This window comes from Chelonia mydas, chromosome 1 (assembly GCF_015237465.2).
Source record: "Chelonia mydas isolate rCheMyd1 chromosome 1, rCheMyd1.pri.v2, whole genome shotgun sequence".
Taxonomy (NCBI): Eukaryota; Metazoa; Chordata; order Testudines; family Cheloniidae; genus Chelonia; species Chelonia mydas.
The window spans coordinates 78,904,536-78,924,541 of record NC_057849.1 but is presented as its reverse complement, the minus strand read 5'-3'; the positions used below and the strand labels follow the sequence as shown (position 1 = coordinate 78,924,541).

Here is a 20,006-nt window from a genome sequence, read left to right as displayed (position 1 = left end):
TACAATGAGCTCTGCAAAATTTGTATTGCATTTTCTTTGGACTTGGTCATTGTTACCTACTTTATAATGATAAGTTATCCATTTTATTGTATTCTATCAATTTGGACATAGATGTAAAGCAGCAGCTTTGAATAAATTGAATTTACTGTTAAATATTTTAAATGCTCTTTAGCCTCTGCACTAAAACTGTGCTGGAATGGTCAGTTTTAAGCTGTTTTGTAGGGAGTTGCAAACCTGAAACAAATCTGTTACAAGTGGAAAAGTGTTTTGAACAGTATGTCAGAGGTTTAAAAGGTTTTTATATATGTACAAAAAAACATACAAAGACCCATTACCACAAAGGTAAACCCATGAATTGTAACAACAACCTGATGACCCTGGGGAAAGAATGGAAAAGGATTATGTTGCTTTGTCATGGTTGCAAAAAACAAAACTGAAGAGGCTTAGTACCCAGCACCAGAGAGACTTATTAGGTAGAATGTACAGTGGGAACAATTTCATGAAAGTACATGAAATGTTAGATTTTTGTTTTACCTTGTTCAAAAAATTGTGACCGTCTTTTTAAGTTTTTCAAAGAAATAGGTTCAGATTCTATTTGAAAAATACAAAGAATACAAAGAAGTCAATACGGTGCTGTCTAATTACATATTTTTAATGACTGTCACCACTGAATAACAAATGACATTCATCAGACCTTTCCAATCTACAGTAACATCACTTGGAAAAACTGACAGAGAAAAGCTAACCTTTTGTTACAACAAATGCAGATTTTTTTAGTAGGTTACACCACATAGAGATTAGTACTTCATTTTAGTACAATTGCTATCCATCTACTATAACAGCCTGGTTGACTCACTTTCTGTGGGCCTGGAGATCTGGCAGCACCATTTTTCCTACCTAAGATCCCACCCAGATTTTAAAAGTCTGTTTGATAGATTTTATAAATTTAGATTCCTTGGCATCTCTTCTCCTCTACTACTCTCAATTTAACGGTGAGTCTAATGCATTGCACCTTTGCCTATGCATATATTCTCCTGTTCACAAGGCTCACCTGTAATCCACCATGCACATTTACAATACTACACAATGTAATTGCATAAGTTGTTCCCATTAGGGAATTAGAATTCTATTAGTAGGTTTAAATGCCTACTTTCACTCCCCTTCTCCCCCGGCCCAGGCTACCTTTGTTAACAGAGTCACTAACAATTATGGCACAGAGCCAACGATATGCAGTCCACATACCCCCCCCAAAAAGTAATCACACTTGAGTTCTAGCAAAATAGAGATTTGGATGCTCTTCATCCCATGTCTCCAGGAAGGAGGTTGGAAGGGAGAGAAACCACATTTTCAAATTCTTAAAGGCAGAAGAAAGACTGATCACCATAAGGCATCTATGTTATAGCCACCATTGCAGAATGGATAGGTGGAGTTAAGTTTCTGTGTCTTCTTGTTTCTCCTCTTTCATCCCTATCACACAGTCAGTCCACAACCAGTCATGCTGAGATCTAGGAACTTATCATCAGTACTCTGTCTGCAGTTCTTAAACCATTCAATGCTCCCTGGATTAGAACTCCATGCCTCTCAGATGCAATTGGACTTACATACTACACTTATAGCTTTCATTTTCTCAGAGGCCTAATATTTATTTCACTGTACTAGTAATATTTACAGGTATAATCTGTGTTCTCCTCTCTCTCAATTAGCAGCTGAAAATATTGGCAGTTTACCTTTTTGCTCATGAGAGCTCATATCTGCTTGCATTCCATTTATCACTTTTGCTCCAGCATCCTACAAATAGAAAACAATTTTGGTATAATTTCATGTGAATCAAGTTTAACATTTCCTCCCATAGGAATTCCACACAGCAAAGTGGGCCAGGTTGTTATAAATTCCTCAAGTTAAAGAAATTGTTTAAATCTTCTTGCATATATTTTATATAATAAAAAGACCGTAGGCATTAGCTAGGATTAATGACCAGTTGCGAGATGATGGCCCAAAAGGAAACCATTAATTCACCAAAAAATGTCATCGGCCAAGATGGATACCCCAGTGTTTTGTTTATAAATAAAAGCACACAATTTCTGTTTCTTGGAATGGCAGTATTCATGTAAACTGTCACTGGAAATCCCTTGTACTGAGCATTTCTAAAGAATTCAGGCTCTATAAGGGTTGTTATAATCAAAAACATGTTCTGATTAATCTTAAAACAGCCTTTAAATTGCTTTGTACTGATTACACACTCATCTGGGCATACAGTAGTCACCCAAAATGTGTTATTGGCCTTAAACATCATCATATCAATATTAGCAGTATCCCATGTGTTTCCTATAGTATATGGAAGTAAACGGTACACAGCAAACCCTGCAGTAACTTTATCAAAGGCAAAATTGGCAAATTTTTAAAGGTCAGCACTGCATGTACATAACTTAATAATTCAAGTACATAAACAATATAATGACAAAACCGAACTGCTCCTCACTCCTTGTCTAATGACAAAAGCCACCAAGTAAACATGTTCACACTTATTTTATTATGCAGCCAGGAAGACCAAACAGTATAATGTCATTCTGAATAAATTAGTAAATCTAAACTCTAGATAAAGGGGGGAAACAAACCCCTAGACTCAAAGAGAGCAAAGGGGAATCAGGGAACCCTCTGATTCTGTACTGGTCTCATGCAGACATCAAGAGCAGCCTAGTGGCTGCTCTAACTTACATCAGTGGAGGACTGAAAAAACAGAGATCCAATCTGCCAAGTCCCCAGCCCACTCCTATCCTGGGGTGAAAGTGCCATCTAGCACAAGAGCTGCCACCGCTAGGTTTAGATCAATGGAGAGTTCCTCCCCACAAGTGGAATCGTCCACTGGCTATTTATGGCCAGAATATGGCTCCTTTGTGCCGTCATTCTGGAGAATGTGCCCCTATGTCTGAAACTACATCAGTGCTCAAATAATTTTATTATACCATGAAGTGTTTGTGTATTTATGCAGAAATCAGTTACCTAAAAATGTAATTGCTACCAGAACAAAAATATTGCTATCGTATCATCTGTGACTCCATATAATATTACACAAATTTTGTACAGAAATAAGTTAGACACACAGGAATTAAAATATTTAACTGAGATTCTAGTATTCTAATTAGAAAGCAAAATGAAAACTGCTTTCCTGGAATTGCTTTCTTATTCCTCTGTGAGGCCTTAAAGCTTTTCCTTCATTTCTCCTCCCAAACACCCAGACACCCTTCATGCCCTGAAAAAAAAAATCTTACAGAATTTTGAAGGTTGTAGAAGAAATCTCTTTTGGCTGATATGTTTGAAGAGTTGGTAGAATTGTGATCTCCAGAAGTTGCTTCAATCCATTTATTTTCAGGTGTACCTACAATGTTGGTAGCCATACTGGTGAGATTGAGGATTTTATGCCTTACATATGGCAGGGAAGGCTGGTCTTTGCCCCAATCTGATTGGCACATGGAGATCAAGAAATGAATGTGGACAGAAAAGTCAAAGTATAAAGAACAAAAGTTAGTGAAAACACATTCTCATTTTAAAAAAAGACAAGAAGAGAGAGAAAGATGAAGTAGGTAGAATTCCTAAAGACAGGAAATGGTTAGGGCTTTTATAAATAGACCAGCTTTCCATAACAAGCAAGAGTTAGTCAAAAGACAGGCTTGAGAAATACTAGCAAGTTTACTAAGATTCATTACATAAACATGAAGTTCTGTAGTTCAACATTACAAATATAGATATTAATATTCATTGAAGTTATTTTTCCACAACATCATTGGTAAGGACAAAAGTTATCTCACCTATAATCAAACCTTAGGGGGAGTGAGCAGTAAACTGTGTTTTAACTAAAAAGAAAAGGAGTACTTGTGGCACCTTATAGACTAACCAATTTATTTGAGCATAAGCTTTCGTGAGCTACAGCTCACTTCATCGGGTGCATACTGTGGAAACTGCAGAAGACATTATATACACAGAGACCATGAAACAATACCTCCTCCAACCCCACTCTCATGCTGGTAATAGCTTATCTAAAGTGATCACTCTCCTTACAATGTGTATGATAATCAAGTTGGGCCATTTCCAGCACAAATCCAGGTTTTCTCACCCTCCGCCCCCCACACACAAACTCACTCTCCTGCTGGTAATAGCCCATCCAAAGTGACCACTCTCTTTACAATGTTATAATCAAGTTGGGCCTGGATTTGTGCTGGAAATGGCCCAACTTGATTATCATACACATTGTAAGGAGAGTGATCACTTCAGATAAGCTATTACCAGCATGAGAGTGGGGTGGGAGGAGGTATTGTTTCATGGTCTCTGTGTATATAATGTCTTCTGCAGTTTCCACAGTATGCATCCGATGAAGTGAGCTGTAGCTCACGAAAGCTTATGCTCAAATAAATTGGTTAGTCTCTAAGGTGCCACAAGTACTCCTTTTCTTTTTGCGAATACAGACTAACACGGCTGTTACTCTGAAACCTGTGTTTTAACTGACAGACGCATTGCTCCTGGAATATTATCTACACATTTTACAGGAGTACAATCCACCAAATTCGCCCCTGCAAATGTATGGATGGATGGTATAATCCACACTACAATTGATTAGACCACACAGGTAAAGAATTTTAAGTGGCAGACAGCACCGTTAACTGTATAGTAACTAGGAAGAGAAATTGTCCTCACCTTAACTAAACCAAAGCAGCAAAATGGGTAAGGAGATGGCTACCCCTGGCCTAACGTCTACATTAACCTCAATCAGGAATTCAGCCCAGGAAATGGACTCCCACATCATCTTCCCCACATGCAGGACATGAGTGTATAAATGAGAAGTGCCTCAATTTACAGATGACTTAAAACCACTCAAAACCCCAAAATCAATCAAGGTCTCTGCGAGAAGCCTCCTGGGTTTATCCCAAGAGCTGACTCCATTACCTTCTAGCCTAACCTGCACTGGACACGAGACAAGTTGTGACAGACCACTTTGTTTGTTTTTAAACTAATAACTTTTTCTACCTACTGCAATGCATGAACTTCCAGGCTCTAATGGTGAATGCCGAACATTCATTGCACATCAGCCATATGTGGGCAGAAGGAAAATCCTTTCCTGATCCAAAAAAGGGCCAGCACCAGAGCATATCTGGATTCCTGGCAAGGCAACTACACAACCCAGAAAGAATGTAAGGGTATGTCCATGCTGCAGGGCCAGTACGGTGCTACCATGAGTAGGAAGGAATTTTTAATGCCAAATGGATGGGCTGAATGACCTAATCAGCTCTTACAGCCCTCCCCTGAATGGGCCAATCATAACCCAGAGGGGCAATGGCAAGATCTGCACTCTCCCTCCCCACCAGCTGCGCATTTCACACACATCGTCCATCCTGAGGGGGACACAGGGTGCAATGTTATATCAGAAAAGGCGGGCATTGCTGCCTCTCTCAGATGCGAGCAAGGATCCTAGGAATGGACATCCCCTCCTGGTCTGACAGAACTACCTTCTACCCCTAAACTGAGGTGGCAAGAAGGGGGCATTTTCAATTCCTTTCTGTGGTGCCCTTATGGATCTAACAAAATAATCTAGGACGTACATGCAACTATGCATTCCCTCAAAAATTAGACCAACGCAGAACAGAGTAGTCACCAGTTTAAGGTTAGCAGACTTGCTAGTGAAGTTATTTGTGATACGAACTATATAAAAAAGAAACCCCAAGTTGTGTTATAATAAAATAGACATACTAACAAAGCACATAGGTTCAGAAAAGGTGTTACTGAAGCAAGGACTATAGGTCCCAATCCATCAGAGCAACTTCACTAAACACAAAGCTTATTCACCTTATACAACATGCTGTAGTTGGCCCAGTGAAACAACTCACCATTTTTTCCATATCGTCTGACATCCATGACCAAGTTTCCAGTTTCTAGTGCATTGGCCATGGCTTCCTCCCACTGATTATGGTCCATTTGTGAAACTCTTGTGCCATTAACAGCAATGATTTCATCATCTACTTGCAGCTGGCCAAGGTCTGCAGTGCTACCTAACAGATCAGACAAAAAATTCCTCATGTCTGGGTATACTTAAACACTTCTACTACAGTCAGGATGTGGAAAGTGGCTATAGAGTTTGTTTCCTGAAAAAAATGCTTATTGTTCTCGGCAAATGGGAGCTGCGGGAAGCGGTGGCTGGGCCCACACCGCTCCCCGCAGCTCCCATTGGCTGGGAACAGCGAACCACTCCACGTCTAGTTGGCAGCTGGTATCGAGCAGAGTGCTCCAAGGGTCGGTCCTGGGGCCGGTTTTGTTCAATATCTTCATTAATGATCTGGAGGATGGCGTGGACTGCACCCTCAGCAAGTTTGCAGAGGACACTAAACTGGGAGGAGTGGTAGATACACTGGAGGGTAGGGATAGGATACAGAGGGACCTAGACAAATTACAGGATTGGGCCAAAAGAAATCTGATGAGGTTCAACAAGGACAAGTGCAGAGTCCTGCAGTTAGGACAGAAGAATCCCATGCACTTCTACAGACCAGGGACCGAGTGGCTAGGCAGCAGTTCTGCAGAAAAGGACCTACGGGTTATAGTGGACGAGAAGCTGGATATGAGTCAACAGTGTGCCCTTGTTGCCAAGAAGGCTAACAGCATTTTGGGCTGTATAAGCAGGAACATTGCCAGCAGATCAAGGGAAGTGATCATTCCCCTCTTGTTCGGCATTCGGGAGGCCTCCTCTGGAGTATGGTAGTTTTGGGCCCCACACTACAAGAAGGATGTGGAAAAATTGGAAAGAGTCCAGCGGAGGGCAACAAAAATGATTAGGGGTCTGGAGCACATGACTTATGAGAAGCAGCTGAGGGAACTGGGATTATTTAGTCTGCAGAAGAGAAGAATGCGGGGGGGATTTGATAGCTGCTTTCAACTACCTGTTGAAAACAGCTATCAAATGATGGAGCTTGGCTGTTCTCAGTGGTGGCAGATGACAGAACAAGGAGTAATGGTCTCGAGTTACAGTGGGGGAGGTTTAGGTTGGATATTAGGAAAAACTTTTTCACTAGGAGGGTGGTGAAGCACTGGAATGGGTAACCTAGAGAGGTGGTGGAATCTCCTTCCTTAGAGATTTTTAAGGTCAGGCTTGACGAAGCCCTGGCTGGGATGGTTTAGTTGGGGATTGGTCCTGCTTTGAGCAGGGGTTGGACTAGAGGACCTCCTGAGGTCCCTTCCAACGCTGATATTCTTTGATTCTATGAAAGACAATGGGGGACAGCTGTCAGTTTCAAAGATCCTGGATTTTATCTCCAACCTTGTTTTTCCAGGCAGGGAACTAGACATCAAAAGACTTGACTGAGCTAAAATCTGTCTTCAAAGTGAGTGGTGTACTGCTGCTCAACTGGAGTAGCAAAAGAGGGCATGGAATTGCATGTGGGAAAAAGCTAGAATTTCAAACAAGCCTCCAGGAAAAAAGTTGAAGAATTCAAGGTCACACAAATCCTCCCATACCACCACCAGAAGGTAACATATCCAGGACCAGACCAACCAACCAAATTTGAAGCAATGGCACTTGCTGGGGTCTCCAGATCACATCCGTAGACATATATCAGATGACCACATGTCTGTACTAAGCATTTTTTCATTCCAGTGCACAGGCTTTTAGATAAAGATTGAAGCACTCAGTTAAGGTATTTTTTCATATTTTTCCTGCAGATAAAAGGTATTTTCCTTTCTAAGAAGTGTAAATATTGCCATTTTTCTACTCTTATTTTTGATACAAGTATTTCTTTAGTTCTATTTGAGCATTATGGTAGCAAACTAATGCTCAGCTAGCTTCATATAGTAAAATTAAAATATTTCTGATTTACACTAAAGAGCATATAAAGACAGCCCTTTGCACAAAATAACTGAGACTTAGCGGCAGTGAAAACAAATCTAAATTGCCTTTTGGATAAAGCAGTTATCAATTGTTTTAGCCTGTTTTATCTGGAAGGAGCAAGCCATGATTAACAGTGATTTAAAACCTGGCCTTAGCTTTCATTTTAAAGTCAACGTGTAAAGTGATTGTTACAATTATTTTTCTCTCTGTGAAAAGAAATGCAATTAAGTGCCAATCCAATGTGAAGCTTCCAATGGCGTCTTCTCTGCTCTCATTTTAAGCCTGTCTCATTGAAAGGTAATGTTGTTGTTGTAACCAAGGACGTTATCGAATATGGGGTGAATGTTACTGAAAAAATATCCGTGTACTCCATGAGACTTGACAGTTTATAGTTTTGGGGGAAGAGGGAGTTGGATGAATTATTGATAGGAGAAATTTTTAAAATAAACAACAATGTAATACAAATCATTTTAATTTGTTCTTTAAAACAAACTACAAGAAACTTAAGAGATATTGATTAAAGAAAGATTAATTTCCACAGGAAAAAAATGATTAATCCTGGATATTAGTAAATATCTGAAGAAAATGGTACTATAATTTATGAGTATTTATTCCAATACCAAATGAAACTCAGGCTAATTCCTTTTTGCTACTTCAATAAAAAAATATTTCATGCAGATAATTTAGAAGCTACAATTACTCATGGAATGTAATATTTTACAATCTTTAACATAGTGGAGGAAAGGAAACCTGAAATTAAAAAAAAAAATCTGCTCACAAATACCTTTTCTATGCACCTGTTTATAGGTTGTAGGAAGTGAAACCTTTTAAAATATACTCCAAGAGAGGAGCAGTCTATATTTTATATGCATGCCCCTGTGACATCCCTAAGTAATTGTATTTAGCAGACATTTTGAAGCCTTAGAATAATGTTCGGTAAATAAACCAGAATTTACACCATTGCTATGGATTTAAGACTTCTTTACTTCAGAATACACTTTCAAATATTTCTAAATTAAACCAATTGTAGTGGATGAAGATACAAAGGAATCGTAGTGTATTTAGCCTTTAACAGTCAAATGCTGTTTTCTTTTCACTTTCTTTCCATCTAAATTCTTTGGAAGAAGATTTTTATTCATCATTAAAATGAAATGCCTGTGTCTAGCAGTCTCAATCCATTAACAGTAAGAGAAAAGTTCATAAAAGGGTTAAATATTAGTTTACCTTCTTCAATTGTCTGTACAAAAACCCCAGAAGGTTTCCAATTTGTGGTGAACCCGAAGTTGTGACTGTTACCAGATCTCTGGTTTATACTGATTCTCATTTCACTGTACTTGTCCTGAAAAATAAAACATGACACTGTACTATCGGGTGTCACAGGCATCTACATGAAGGAAAGTTTATCCACTAAATAAGTGAGGCTACTCACAATATATGCTTTAATTATCTATTAACTGACTATAAAGCGGTTTTCTTTGTAGAACATGCTAACTAGGTTTTTACTTAGATAATTTTACTTAGATATAGGTGTGAGGTTTTTTTGTGGGAGTGGTGGGTGAAATTCTGTGGCCTGCGTTGTGCAGGAGGTCAGACTAGATGATCATAATGGTCCCTTCTGACCTAAATATCTATGAATCTATGAATTTATGTTTTAAAGGTTACACAGAAGACATTTAGTGTACATACATTTAACTGTGTGTAGATATTATTAAATTCGTCATAGCATGCTGCTTAGTGCAAAATGCTTTAATAAGAGTTTATAGGAATTAGATGACAGTGTGACACCATGGAAAGTGAAATGGACTGCTAGTTTACACAAATTGTATCTCAGGAGACCGATTTATTAAATTAATTATGAAAGATTTGAAGAAATGGAAACCCTAAATGGGTCGTCATACATAATATAGTTAACCTGAGGAATTAACTGCCTCATAAGACTGAAGCTCATAACCTAACTGGAATTTGAAAAAGCTGGATAAAATGACTCATTTAATCTGTACATTATGCATACTAAGGCAGGGGTAAGCCATGCTCCTTTAGGCCCCAATCCTGTAACAGAATCTATTAATGTGGACAACTGCCTCTGTGTGGAGTTCTAATGAATGGGTTCTGTATAAGCACAGAGGTCTTAAATTGTAAGCAAATTACTAGAGCAGCTCAAACAAAAATTTCCATTCCCTGGGAAATTCTAACATTTTGAAATTTACCATGAACAAGAATTCTGAAAAATTCAACTCAGAATTATGAAAAATATTATTTCATTTTGATAATATTGAAACACTATAATATAATGTAATATGATATAATATAAACACTGAAACAAAATTAATTGACATTATAAAAGTCAAAGTGAAATATGTTTCAACATTATCGAAATGAGAAAATCATAACACTTCATTTAGACTTTTTGGTTGAAAATGTTGTTAAAATGGACATTTCCACAAAATGAGTATGTTAATACTAAACCCTTTACTGTGGCAGAGTAGGCCACTATTACTGTATTACATACAGTATAATACAGGAGATAATCAGTTCGTACGAATGAGCAGCAAGCAGCAACAGTTCCAGCACCGTCACTGGTGCAAAGAAGGAACTGAGGGTGGGGAGAACTGGCAGCGCCCTATATATCACGGATACGGCTGAGGGAAAAACTTCCAGCACCAGTGCATGTGGCGAGCACACACCCCTAAGTAGAATGGACATGAGCAAGCACTCAAAGAGGAATACAAAGATCTGCATAATTCCTGGACATTCTACACTGTTCTGAGCAGCAACTGTCCTCAAATCTCCATCCATATACTTACAAATTTTGTCATCCTAATTTCTGGCCTCTGCCCTCATCATGTCACTGTCTAACCCCACATACATTAATATCAAAACAATTCAGTGAGAGGAATTATTCTAATTAGTGATGGGGGAAGAGCTAAATTATAATGAGCAAGGAAGAGCAGGGAAAATATAGCGAGTAATAAGACTGGGTGGGATGACACGATGAAAAGGGTGTTCCAAGCAGAGGCAACCACATGGTTGGGCAAGTCTGACAGCGATAGCCAGTTGTGCAGAGGGGTTTACAGTAGTCAGAGCCCAGGCTGCAGAAGAGGAACATACTACAATACATCAATATGACATTTCTACCTGTTTACCAGATAATCATCTTGGCCAATAAAGTCACAGACACTCACAGTATATAAGTCCAGGACAGATATTTCTGAGTTAATTATTAGTCCAAGATACAGCTATTAGCTTATAAACCAGTAAATGTCCTTAAATTATTTAAATAGGCTTTTACTTTTCTTGCTATACAACTGATCTAATTAAATATAAAGAGAGCATTATACTAAAGTTAATGTAGTATATTGAGTAAGTTCAATACAGTATCATATATTAAGAATGCTTTTGGCTCTTAAATGTTCCATAAATGTAGGGTGGATAAAAATTAATGATGTTTTTATTTAAATTAAATACATTTTTCTTTTTCGAAATAAACCTACTTAAATTTAAATGTGAAATTATGACAACATATGCTAAAACCTAAACTTAGTATAATTTATGAAAAAATCATTTTAAGTTTTAATGCAAATCAAACTGCTGAACTAGGAGAAGTCACTAGCTAAGCACTGAAACCAGAGAGTTTGTTGAAGTACTAAACTAGCATTTGACAGCAGTAGTCTCTTCTGCAGGTGCAGAGAGATAATTTTCTTCATTTCAACTTATTCAACTAGTTCAGTTCAATAACAAATGGAAACATAGGAAAACTTGTTTTCCTCTTCTAATCCATGGATTAAAACTAGGTACAAGAGAGTGAGTTCTACTAGTTCTAAAGTTTTGAAGGACATGGTGATCAGAAACAATCACTTCAATTTACTAAACTATAGATACTACTTACTTTGCTCAATAAATCAATTCGTTTTAATGCAAAATATGTTTTGATAAGGAAAAAAGTTTACATATTCAGCATATTTAAGATAGCATTTTCATGATCTTTTATTAGTTAAATAAAGCTATTTTTATTGAATTCCAATTTCCTTGCAAATCAGTCTAGTAAATAAGAAATGTACCATTCACCATTTTCTATCATAACAAAAAGTAACAATTAAGAACCTGAATAAATGTATGTTAAGCTATATAATTGCTTAAATAAATGTGTATAGATAGTGTATTCTCCTAATTAGCAAAAGTAGTATCTAATTTAGTGTATAGACTAGATTCATTTGCATATCAACACATACTGATATGCAAATAAACTAATGAGACTCAACCTTTCTTCAGGAAAATAACTGAAAAATACAATTGCAGAATCAGTTAAACTTGATTATTTAAATCAGTGATTTAAATTGCTCAGATTTATATCAATCCACCCTGCAAGAAGGTCTCATGTCTATTATTTTCGTCTCCTCAATCTGAAGATGTGTTCTGTCTCCTCAAGCCCAGCTGCCAACAGAAGGGCAATCCGGCTCCATGCACTGAACTGCACCATTTGGTCAGGTCCACCCCAATGCCTACAGCGCTCTACAAACTCTGCATGAATGGTTCAGTGGTTCACAGAGATACCAGTCTCTCACTTGGCTGTGCAATGCCTTTCCAGCACACAAGTGGACATCTCAATATGTGGGAAAGGAGTTCCCACCTTAACTATAGCTTGTTTGAAGCATGTGGTATTAAAAAAAAAAATTCCTCATTTGCGAGGCAGGAGAGTTAACCATCACGTACCTGATAACCAAGCCCCAGCTAGGCTTGGTCTGAGTTTTAATACAGAGAATAAAATGAAATCTGATCCAGAAAATTTTGTTTCTATTCAGCTCACATGAGCCACAAAAAAGGACCCATATCTAACCTAATATAATTCTTTTTACTGCAACGCACTGAAACCGTCTCCTCCCCCTACATGCAACACTCATGCTGTCAGAACCTTTGATTAAATAAAGCAGGATGACAGGCCTGGCAGCAATGCTAGGAGCTTGTGGTGTAAGCTGAAAAATACTTCATTTCAAAGTTGTTGTTTTTTTAAAAAAAACTGTTCAAAGTAATATTTGCAAATCTATTTTAAAACAAAAATAGAGCAGGAAGTGATTGAACCATTTGGAATTCAGGGTCCTGTATTTTCCCTGCAACAGCTGACATAATTGCTATCTACAGCAGCATAAACAATGTAGAGAATGCAACTCCCAGCATGATCTTGGGAGTTAGTGAGGTTGTCAACTGTTGCAAGAAGCTACTGACAGCTGACACTATTAGTATTCAGGTTACATTTGAAAGAACGGACTGAGGGCAGGAAACAGCAGTCAGTAGCGGAAGGATTATGGCACCTTACATGCCCCAGAGCTCTTAAAGTAGAGCACAAGACCTAACTTCTGAACCAAAGTTGGAAACTTTTCATTAAACAGGCAACTATTGAGGAAGTGATTTATTTTTAAAAGTAATTCGTGAATACAGTCATTAGAGTAAACCAAATAAAAATTATTGTGTGTGTGTGGAGGAGGGTGGTGGTGGGAGAGACAAAAAAACCATGCCTCAAGCTATTGCAGTAAAAAGTGAAACCTGGAGTGATGCTTAGCACATTTAAAGGTCAGATATTCAGAAGCTGCCATTCATTTTGCCACTTAACGTCTGAGGGTGCAAATAAACGCTAGTGCAACTAACCTAATTAAACCCACAAACCAGATTCTTCAATGTCCTAGTGACCTTAATTGCTACTGCAAATAACAGAGTACAAAAATAGAAACCTGCTTGACGCTAAGCTGAAAATTTGGCTCATTTTTCACAAGAAACAGAGTCAAACTCAAAACAGAAAAAAGAGGTTTAGAAAGATTGTAGTAATTAAAAGAACAAATTACACAGGCCAAGTATTCCTTTTTTCATCATCCATGGGAAAGAGAAGTGCTTCTTAAGCGAAATGGGTTAGCTGTTTATCTGAATACCTCTCATTGGTGAAGCATGTTAGCCTACGGTTTTAATAATCTTTGTTCACACAGACCTAGTACTACTAGGTTACTATGGGTAATTATATACTTTTCAAACTCACCTGTGACACTGAAACCTCTGACTCCGGCAGGCTTCTTATTTCTGCAGAAGCTGCAACTGTAACAGGGTCAGGATGAGTATAATACTCTGATTTAAGATCAGGGGACACTGCATCCTGGTATTGGGATGTAGCAGAGGCTCTCAGGGTAGGAGACTCTTTTCTTTTAATGCTTTCCTTTTCTTCCTCACCACCACTTGTCATTGCATCTGCAGAGAGAAGTGGTCCTGCTTCCAGTGTTGAAAATGAATAGCTGGTGAGCAAAGTTTGAGATCTCTTGGCTCCATCTACTTCTCCATTATATTTCTGGACATCGTCCACCTGGAATGAAAATGCTGTTGTTTATACAGGAACATGCTGCTTTGTTTTAAAGCATAAAAGCCTCAAGTTTGGTTCTCAACAAATTAAGCTAAACAGTCCAGAGAGCTCAGCCCAGAAGTTTTTTTTATCTTTTTCTCCATCAATTCTTTCAATGCAATTTCCAATTGCCACACGCACTACCCTATTATCCACTATTACTAAAAGAGCAAGATGGGTTATTTCCCCTTGTCAGATGCATGTGAGCAGGATAACTAATTCAGGTCTGGATTTAAAAGAAATGCATTAAAATAGCTTTTAGCACATCAGTTTCAAAATTAGGGCAGCTAGGGAATTATGGAAAAGACAATGCAATTTATGCAGATATGCTGATTGCCCATATTAGGTTTCATTAACAAGGGGCAGATGCTCAGCTGGTGTAAAATTGTTCTCATTCCATTGACTTGATGGAAGGACAATTTACAGCAGCTAAAAGTATAATTATGCTAAGTAAGTTTCAGAAAAATGTACTGATATGTCAATAAATTTTCTGGCAGGAAAACACGAACTTTTACAAAAAATATTGTATCAATATATTTATCAGATGCCTATTCATAGGAAACAGATGGTCATTTTAAGTACATAAACATCAGCAATTGTTTAAGCACTAACAGAATTATCTGCTCCATTATTAATACATCCTTTGTTAAACAGGGGCAGGAAATTTAAAACTAAATGCATGAAAAAGTTAAAACGGTATTGGGTTAATTATTCAAGATAGTAACATTCACAAACATGAATAAATTGAAGAAGTTTTACCGTAAATGATCTGGGAAGTGATGAAATTCCTCTTGAGTGGACACCAAAAGGTCTTGGTGTAACCACAGATGTTAACCTAGAGGTATCTGTTTTCTGGTTACTTCTGGGGAGAGAAGCTGAAACCCGAGCTGACCCCATTTGTGCATTCACTGAATGGTGAGTAGACAAAGGGACTGAGCTCTGTTCTTCTAATAGGCTTTTAGATGGAATTTGAGTTTCAACTGTTGCATAGATCTCTAGCTTTTGAGAATTCTCTTTGTTAGTTTGTGCAGCATATGATTTTTCATTCTTCTTAAAGCTGTAAGGGGCATCTTTTTCGACAAGATGATCTTTTGCTACTGATGGTCTGGAAGGATGTTTTTCTTCACTAAATACATCATCTGATGAATACATTCGAGTGCGTTCACTCTTTTGCTGCATGTCGCTGTAGGATCCTTGATCTCTGTTCTCCCTAAGGAGACAGAGAATTCATTAACATACCAAAGGAGTGACCTGGAGAATACATGGACTTTAAGAAGTCTTTCAGCTATGAAATGCTCAAAGCAAAGACTGAAAAAACTATGAAAGTCTTCCTGTTTAAATGAAAATGAATCTACCTCTAATCAAAAATTCAAATTCTTTCTTTTTTCCACATTTTAAAATGACTAATGATATTTTCAAGTTGTAAACTGTTATGCCAAGAATGACCTTTTGCCTGAGAAAGCAATACAACTAGTTCACGTAAAAATGCTTGAAAGACTAGGTTTTCATTTTTAGGGTTTTTTTTTTACATCTTACTTTATTTATTTTTTGATGTTCGGCAAGGGTTGGATGCCGAGTTAGATTTGGTAAGGTGGAGGACTTTGAAAAGTGTAAGCCAAACTCTATAGTGCTATTAATCTAGCTACTGAACTAGAATGGTATACCAATTTATAGAGAACACATTTTAGACATTTGCTAGCACTTAAGTGGAAACTTGGTTCCTTGCCACACACATTTCCTTATTCTGTGAAATGACACAAAAATATTATTTAGAAAACAGTTTTCAGAAGTTTTGGTAATATTGATATTAAATATGAATATCTGTGCTATGTTACTGAACAAGATGTCATTTCTATCCTAGAAATAAAAACAATGGAAATTAAAAGTTACTGAAACTCAAAATATTATATTTATGTTTTAAAAGTATCCTTTAAATTTAGTTTGTAAGTGTATGCAGCATGTATATATACCTAAACACATATCCCATTGATTTAAACATGGATGGCAGTGCATTTATAAATCCACCACCTATAGGGCAAATGGTGTTGTTACTCCATTTAATTTCTGCTTATTTAGAGAGAAGTCTTAAAAATATTTACAGTCTGCTCATTCTGTAAACACCAGAAGGATTCATATAGCAACAGCATAGGGGAAAATTCAAGTGAAATCTTAATCCTGCTGTTTTGCAATATAAACAAAAGCCCTGGCTATGTTTACTCAAATGGCTAAAAAAGAATTTCAGTTGCAATATTAATGCAAAGAAAAATACACAGTCATAGTAAATCAGAAACAAGATTATTCATTCTAGACAATTGTTTTTAGACCTGTTTAAAAATATACTCTTAAAGTGAATGAAGTTTGATTTCAAAGCAACATTTATTCCTACTTTGTTTCACTCTGCAAGTTACTTTTTACTTTACTAACTTGCTTTAACTTCCACTTTAAAGAGTTTACTAGTATCTGCCTTTCAGTTGTTTAGATTTCTGCATTATATAAATGGACCCAAAGGTCAGTAAAGAGTAGCTTTATCAAAATATATTCTTCAAAAAAAGGTGTACCGAGATAGTTCTATTTCATATATGAGCACAATTAAAATGCTAGTTAAAGCTGCTCTAAGATTAATTAGCACATATGCTCAAACGTAAGTAGTGCATACAACATCTCCATTAGGTGCATTACCTGTCCTGCTGCATTTCTTTCAGTGACTCGTTATTTCTTTCAGAGGTCTCAGAGGCTCTCCTTTCGATTTCTTCTCTCTCCTCCTTTTTCTTTTGCAAATCTGAAGTGAAACTCTTTCGACGATTTTTCCATTTTGCTAGATCCTAAAACAAATCACATTAATATATGGAGATCTGATTTTCTAGAGATCTCGAACAACTACTGAGACTACCCCATTACATTGCTTAGACTGCTCATTCCAACTGGATACCAGTGTGTCCTAATTTTGCTTTATAAAGCCTGCTTGTCTGCACCAAGTCTAGAGTCTCATGTGTCTTCCTGAAAAATCTGACCCAAATGATTCTGACCTAAACGTTTCTGAGACTGACTGTTTATATTTTTCAGGTAAGGTGGCCTGCTGCCTATCGTTAAGTAAGGGTAACAATTGCAATTTTACACCATAAAGAAAAAGTGCAGTTTTCCTTTTAACTTCTTTCCAGTCACCTCTGGCAGATGAAATTTAATGTTGACAAATGCAAAGTAATGCACATTGGAAAACGTAATCCCAACTATACATATGAAATGATGGGGTCTAAATTAGCTGTTACCACTCAGGAAAGATCTTGGAGTCATTGTGGATAGCTCTCTGAAAACATCCACCCAATGTGCAGTGGCAGTCAAAAAAGCAAACAGAATGCTGGGAATAATTAAGAAAGGGATAGCCGATAAGACAGAAAATATCATATTGCCTCTATATAAATCCATGGTACGCCCACATCTTGAATACTGTGAGCAAATGTGGTCGCTCTATCTCAAAAAAGATATATTGGAATTGGAAAAGATTCAGAAAAGGGCAACAAAAATTATTAGGGCTATGGAATGGCTTCCGGATGAGGAGAGATTAATAAGACTGGGACTTTTCAGCTTGGAAAAGAGACGGCTAAGGGGAGATATGATTGAGGTCTATAAAATCATAACTGGTGTAGAGAAAGTAGATAAGGAAGTGTCGTTTACTACTTCTCATAACACAAGAACTAGGAGTCACCAAATGAAATTAATAGGCAGCAGGTTTAAAACAAATAAAAGGAAGTATTTCTTCACACAACACACAGTCAACTTGTGGAACTCCTTGCCAGAGAATGTTGCGAAGGCCAAGAACGTAACAAGGTTCAAAAAGGAACTATATAAATTCATGGAGGATAGGTCCATCAATGGCTATTAGCCAGGACAGGCAGGAATGGTGTCCCTAGCCTCTGTTTGCTAGAAGCTGGGAATGAGCAACAGGGGATGGATCACTTGATGATTACCTGTTCTGTTCATTCCCTCTGGGGAACCTGGCACTGGCCACTGTCAGCAGACAGGATACTGGGCTAGATGGACCTTTGGTCTGACCCAGTAGGGCCATTCTTATGTTATGTTCTCTTCAATATTTATCTAAAATGTAACAGCAATGCTTAACTGGATATTAACTTTAAGTGAGTGAGAGAGAGAGTGAGTGTAAAATACAGAAAAGTAAAGCAACATCTGAATGGATTCATGTATGGACTTGAGTATATACCCGCCTTAAATCCTAAACAGAAACTGTGAAGTATCAACCTAATTTATGTTTGTTCATGTTCTAAAATCACAATGCAGTTTAGCAGTCAGCTGTGTCTGCCCCATAGAATACCAGAACTAGTTTAAGCAGAAGTGCTAAATGTTTAGAACCAAGATGCATTAACTAAGCAATGTTGCTCAGTGCCCAGTGCTTATTAACACTAACCCCTCACTTCTATAATCATTACATTTCAACATTTGAAGGAAAAAATTAAGGTTTTGATATGCCCTGATGGATGGATAGACGGTTAAAAATGCTTATCTCAAAGCTGGGATATTAGTTTTCATGGTAAATTTAAACAAGGACTTTTTTTTAAAGGGAGAAAAACTAAAAAAATTGGAAGAGAAAACACAGGGGATATTTTTCCGAATGACTAAACATTCAAACATAAAACCATCCAAATAGCTTTACAATGTCACTGCATGTGACTATGTGCTAAATTACTGCACCTAAAAATACACATTCTGCCTCTCATTAGATTTCACAGTATCACTAGTATGGCGTGCCCCGCCAACACACACACACGTTTGGTTTTGTTCTGCTAATCTGATCTGCAGCCTGTTTTTGTACCCCTTCCTGTGAAACTAGTTTATAAGATTACTGTACTGCAATACATTGTCTATTAGTATTTTAAGAAATTTACGCTTGCCATTACATTAACCAAAAAAAAAAAAAAGATGCAAATAACTGGTAAAATGACACTGTGCTAATTATAGTGCCTTATCTTTCATTGTCCTGCACATAAATTGGGCCTGAAGCTGGTTTTTATTTTTGTACTCTTTAAAAGCTATCATACAGATAAATATTCCTCTGCAGAGTTGATCAAACAAACAGATAACACAGAAAGAAAAGGAGTACTTGTGGCACCATAGAGACTAACAAATTTATTTGAGCATAAGCTTTCGTGAGCTAGAGCTCACTTCATCGAATGCATCCAATGAAGTGAGCTGTAGCTCACGAAAGCTTATGCTCAAATAAATTTGTTAGTCGCTAAGGTGCCACAAGTACTCCTTTTCTTTTTGCGAATACAGACTAACACGGCTGCTACTCTGAAAGATAACACAGAAGCATTAAGGATTAAGGATTTAAGCATTAAGGATTTACATTCCACACACCCAGATAATCTACAAATGTTTAAACTGGTCATTTATGACCCAATCCTGTGATGTGCTGACACCCAATGCCCTTTGGCTTGAGTGAAAAGTGACACTGGATTACAGAACTGGGCCCTTAGTGGGGCATTTAGGGGGAGCAGAAAGGAACACTCACATCTTGCCACTTTTGATCTTGTTCCTGTAGCTTGGATTTTATTTTCTGTAGCTCTTCATAACGAACCTGACGCAGCACTTGGGCCTCATCTGCACTCACATCATTCAAAGACTTGCTCCTAGGACCAAAAACATTGTTTTGCTTAATGTAGTCTTTCCAGTAAGACTTCCAAGAGGGAGGAAGGGATTTATATTAATATAACTTAAGCTGTCCTATCATGCATTTTTAAACAGAGCAGGAAA

The 20,006-nt window shown here is 37.5% G+C and overlaps 1 protein-coding gene across 26 annotated transcripts in view; it reads right to left on the bottom strand.

Annotated features, from left to right (window-relative positions):
* The window catches only part of LMO7 (LIM domain 7), a 183,312-nt gene that overhangs the window by 23,125 nt on the left and 140,181 nt on the right, over window positions 1-20,006 (bottom strand). For 11 of the 26 annotated variants that reach the window (XM_043534123.1, XM_043534145.1, XM_037895316.2 and 8 more), the window contains 9 exons: window positions 19,765-19,882; window positions 16,920-17,062; window positions 15,000-15,450; window positions 13,887-14,204; window positions 9,089-9,203; window positions 5,877-6,038; window positions 3,270-3,376; window positions 1,728-1,788; window positions 535-591 (listed from right to left, as the gene is read on the bottom strand). In XM_043534123.1, coding sequence (XP_043390058.1) covers window positions 535-591; window positions 1,728-1,788; window positions 3,270-3,376; window positions 5,877-6,038; window positions 9,089-9,203; window positions 13,887-14,204; window positions 15,000-15,450; window positions 16,920-17,062; window positions 19,765-19,882 — 1,532 coding nt within the window. Of the gene's footprint in view, window positions 1-534; window positions 592-1,727; window positions 1,789-3,269; window positions 3,458-5,876; window positions 6,039-9,088; window positions 9,204-13,886; window positions 14,205-14,999; window positions 15,451-16,919; window positions 17,063-19,764; window positions 19,883-20,006 lie in introns of all 26 variants that reach the window. The other 15 variants (XM_043534097.1, XM_043534137.1, XM_037895300.2 and 12 more) reach the window with 3 other exon arrangements.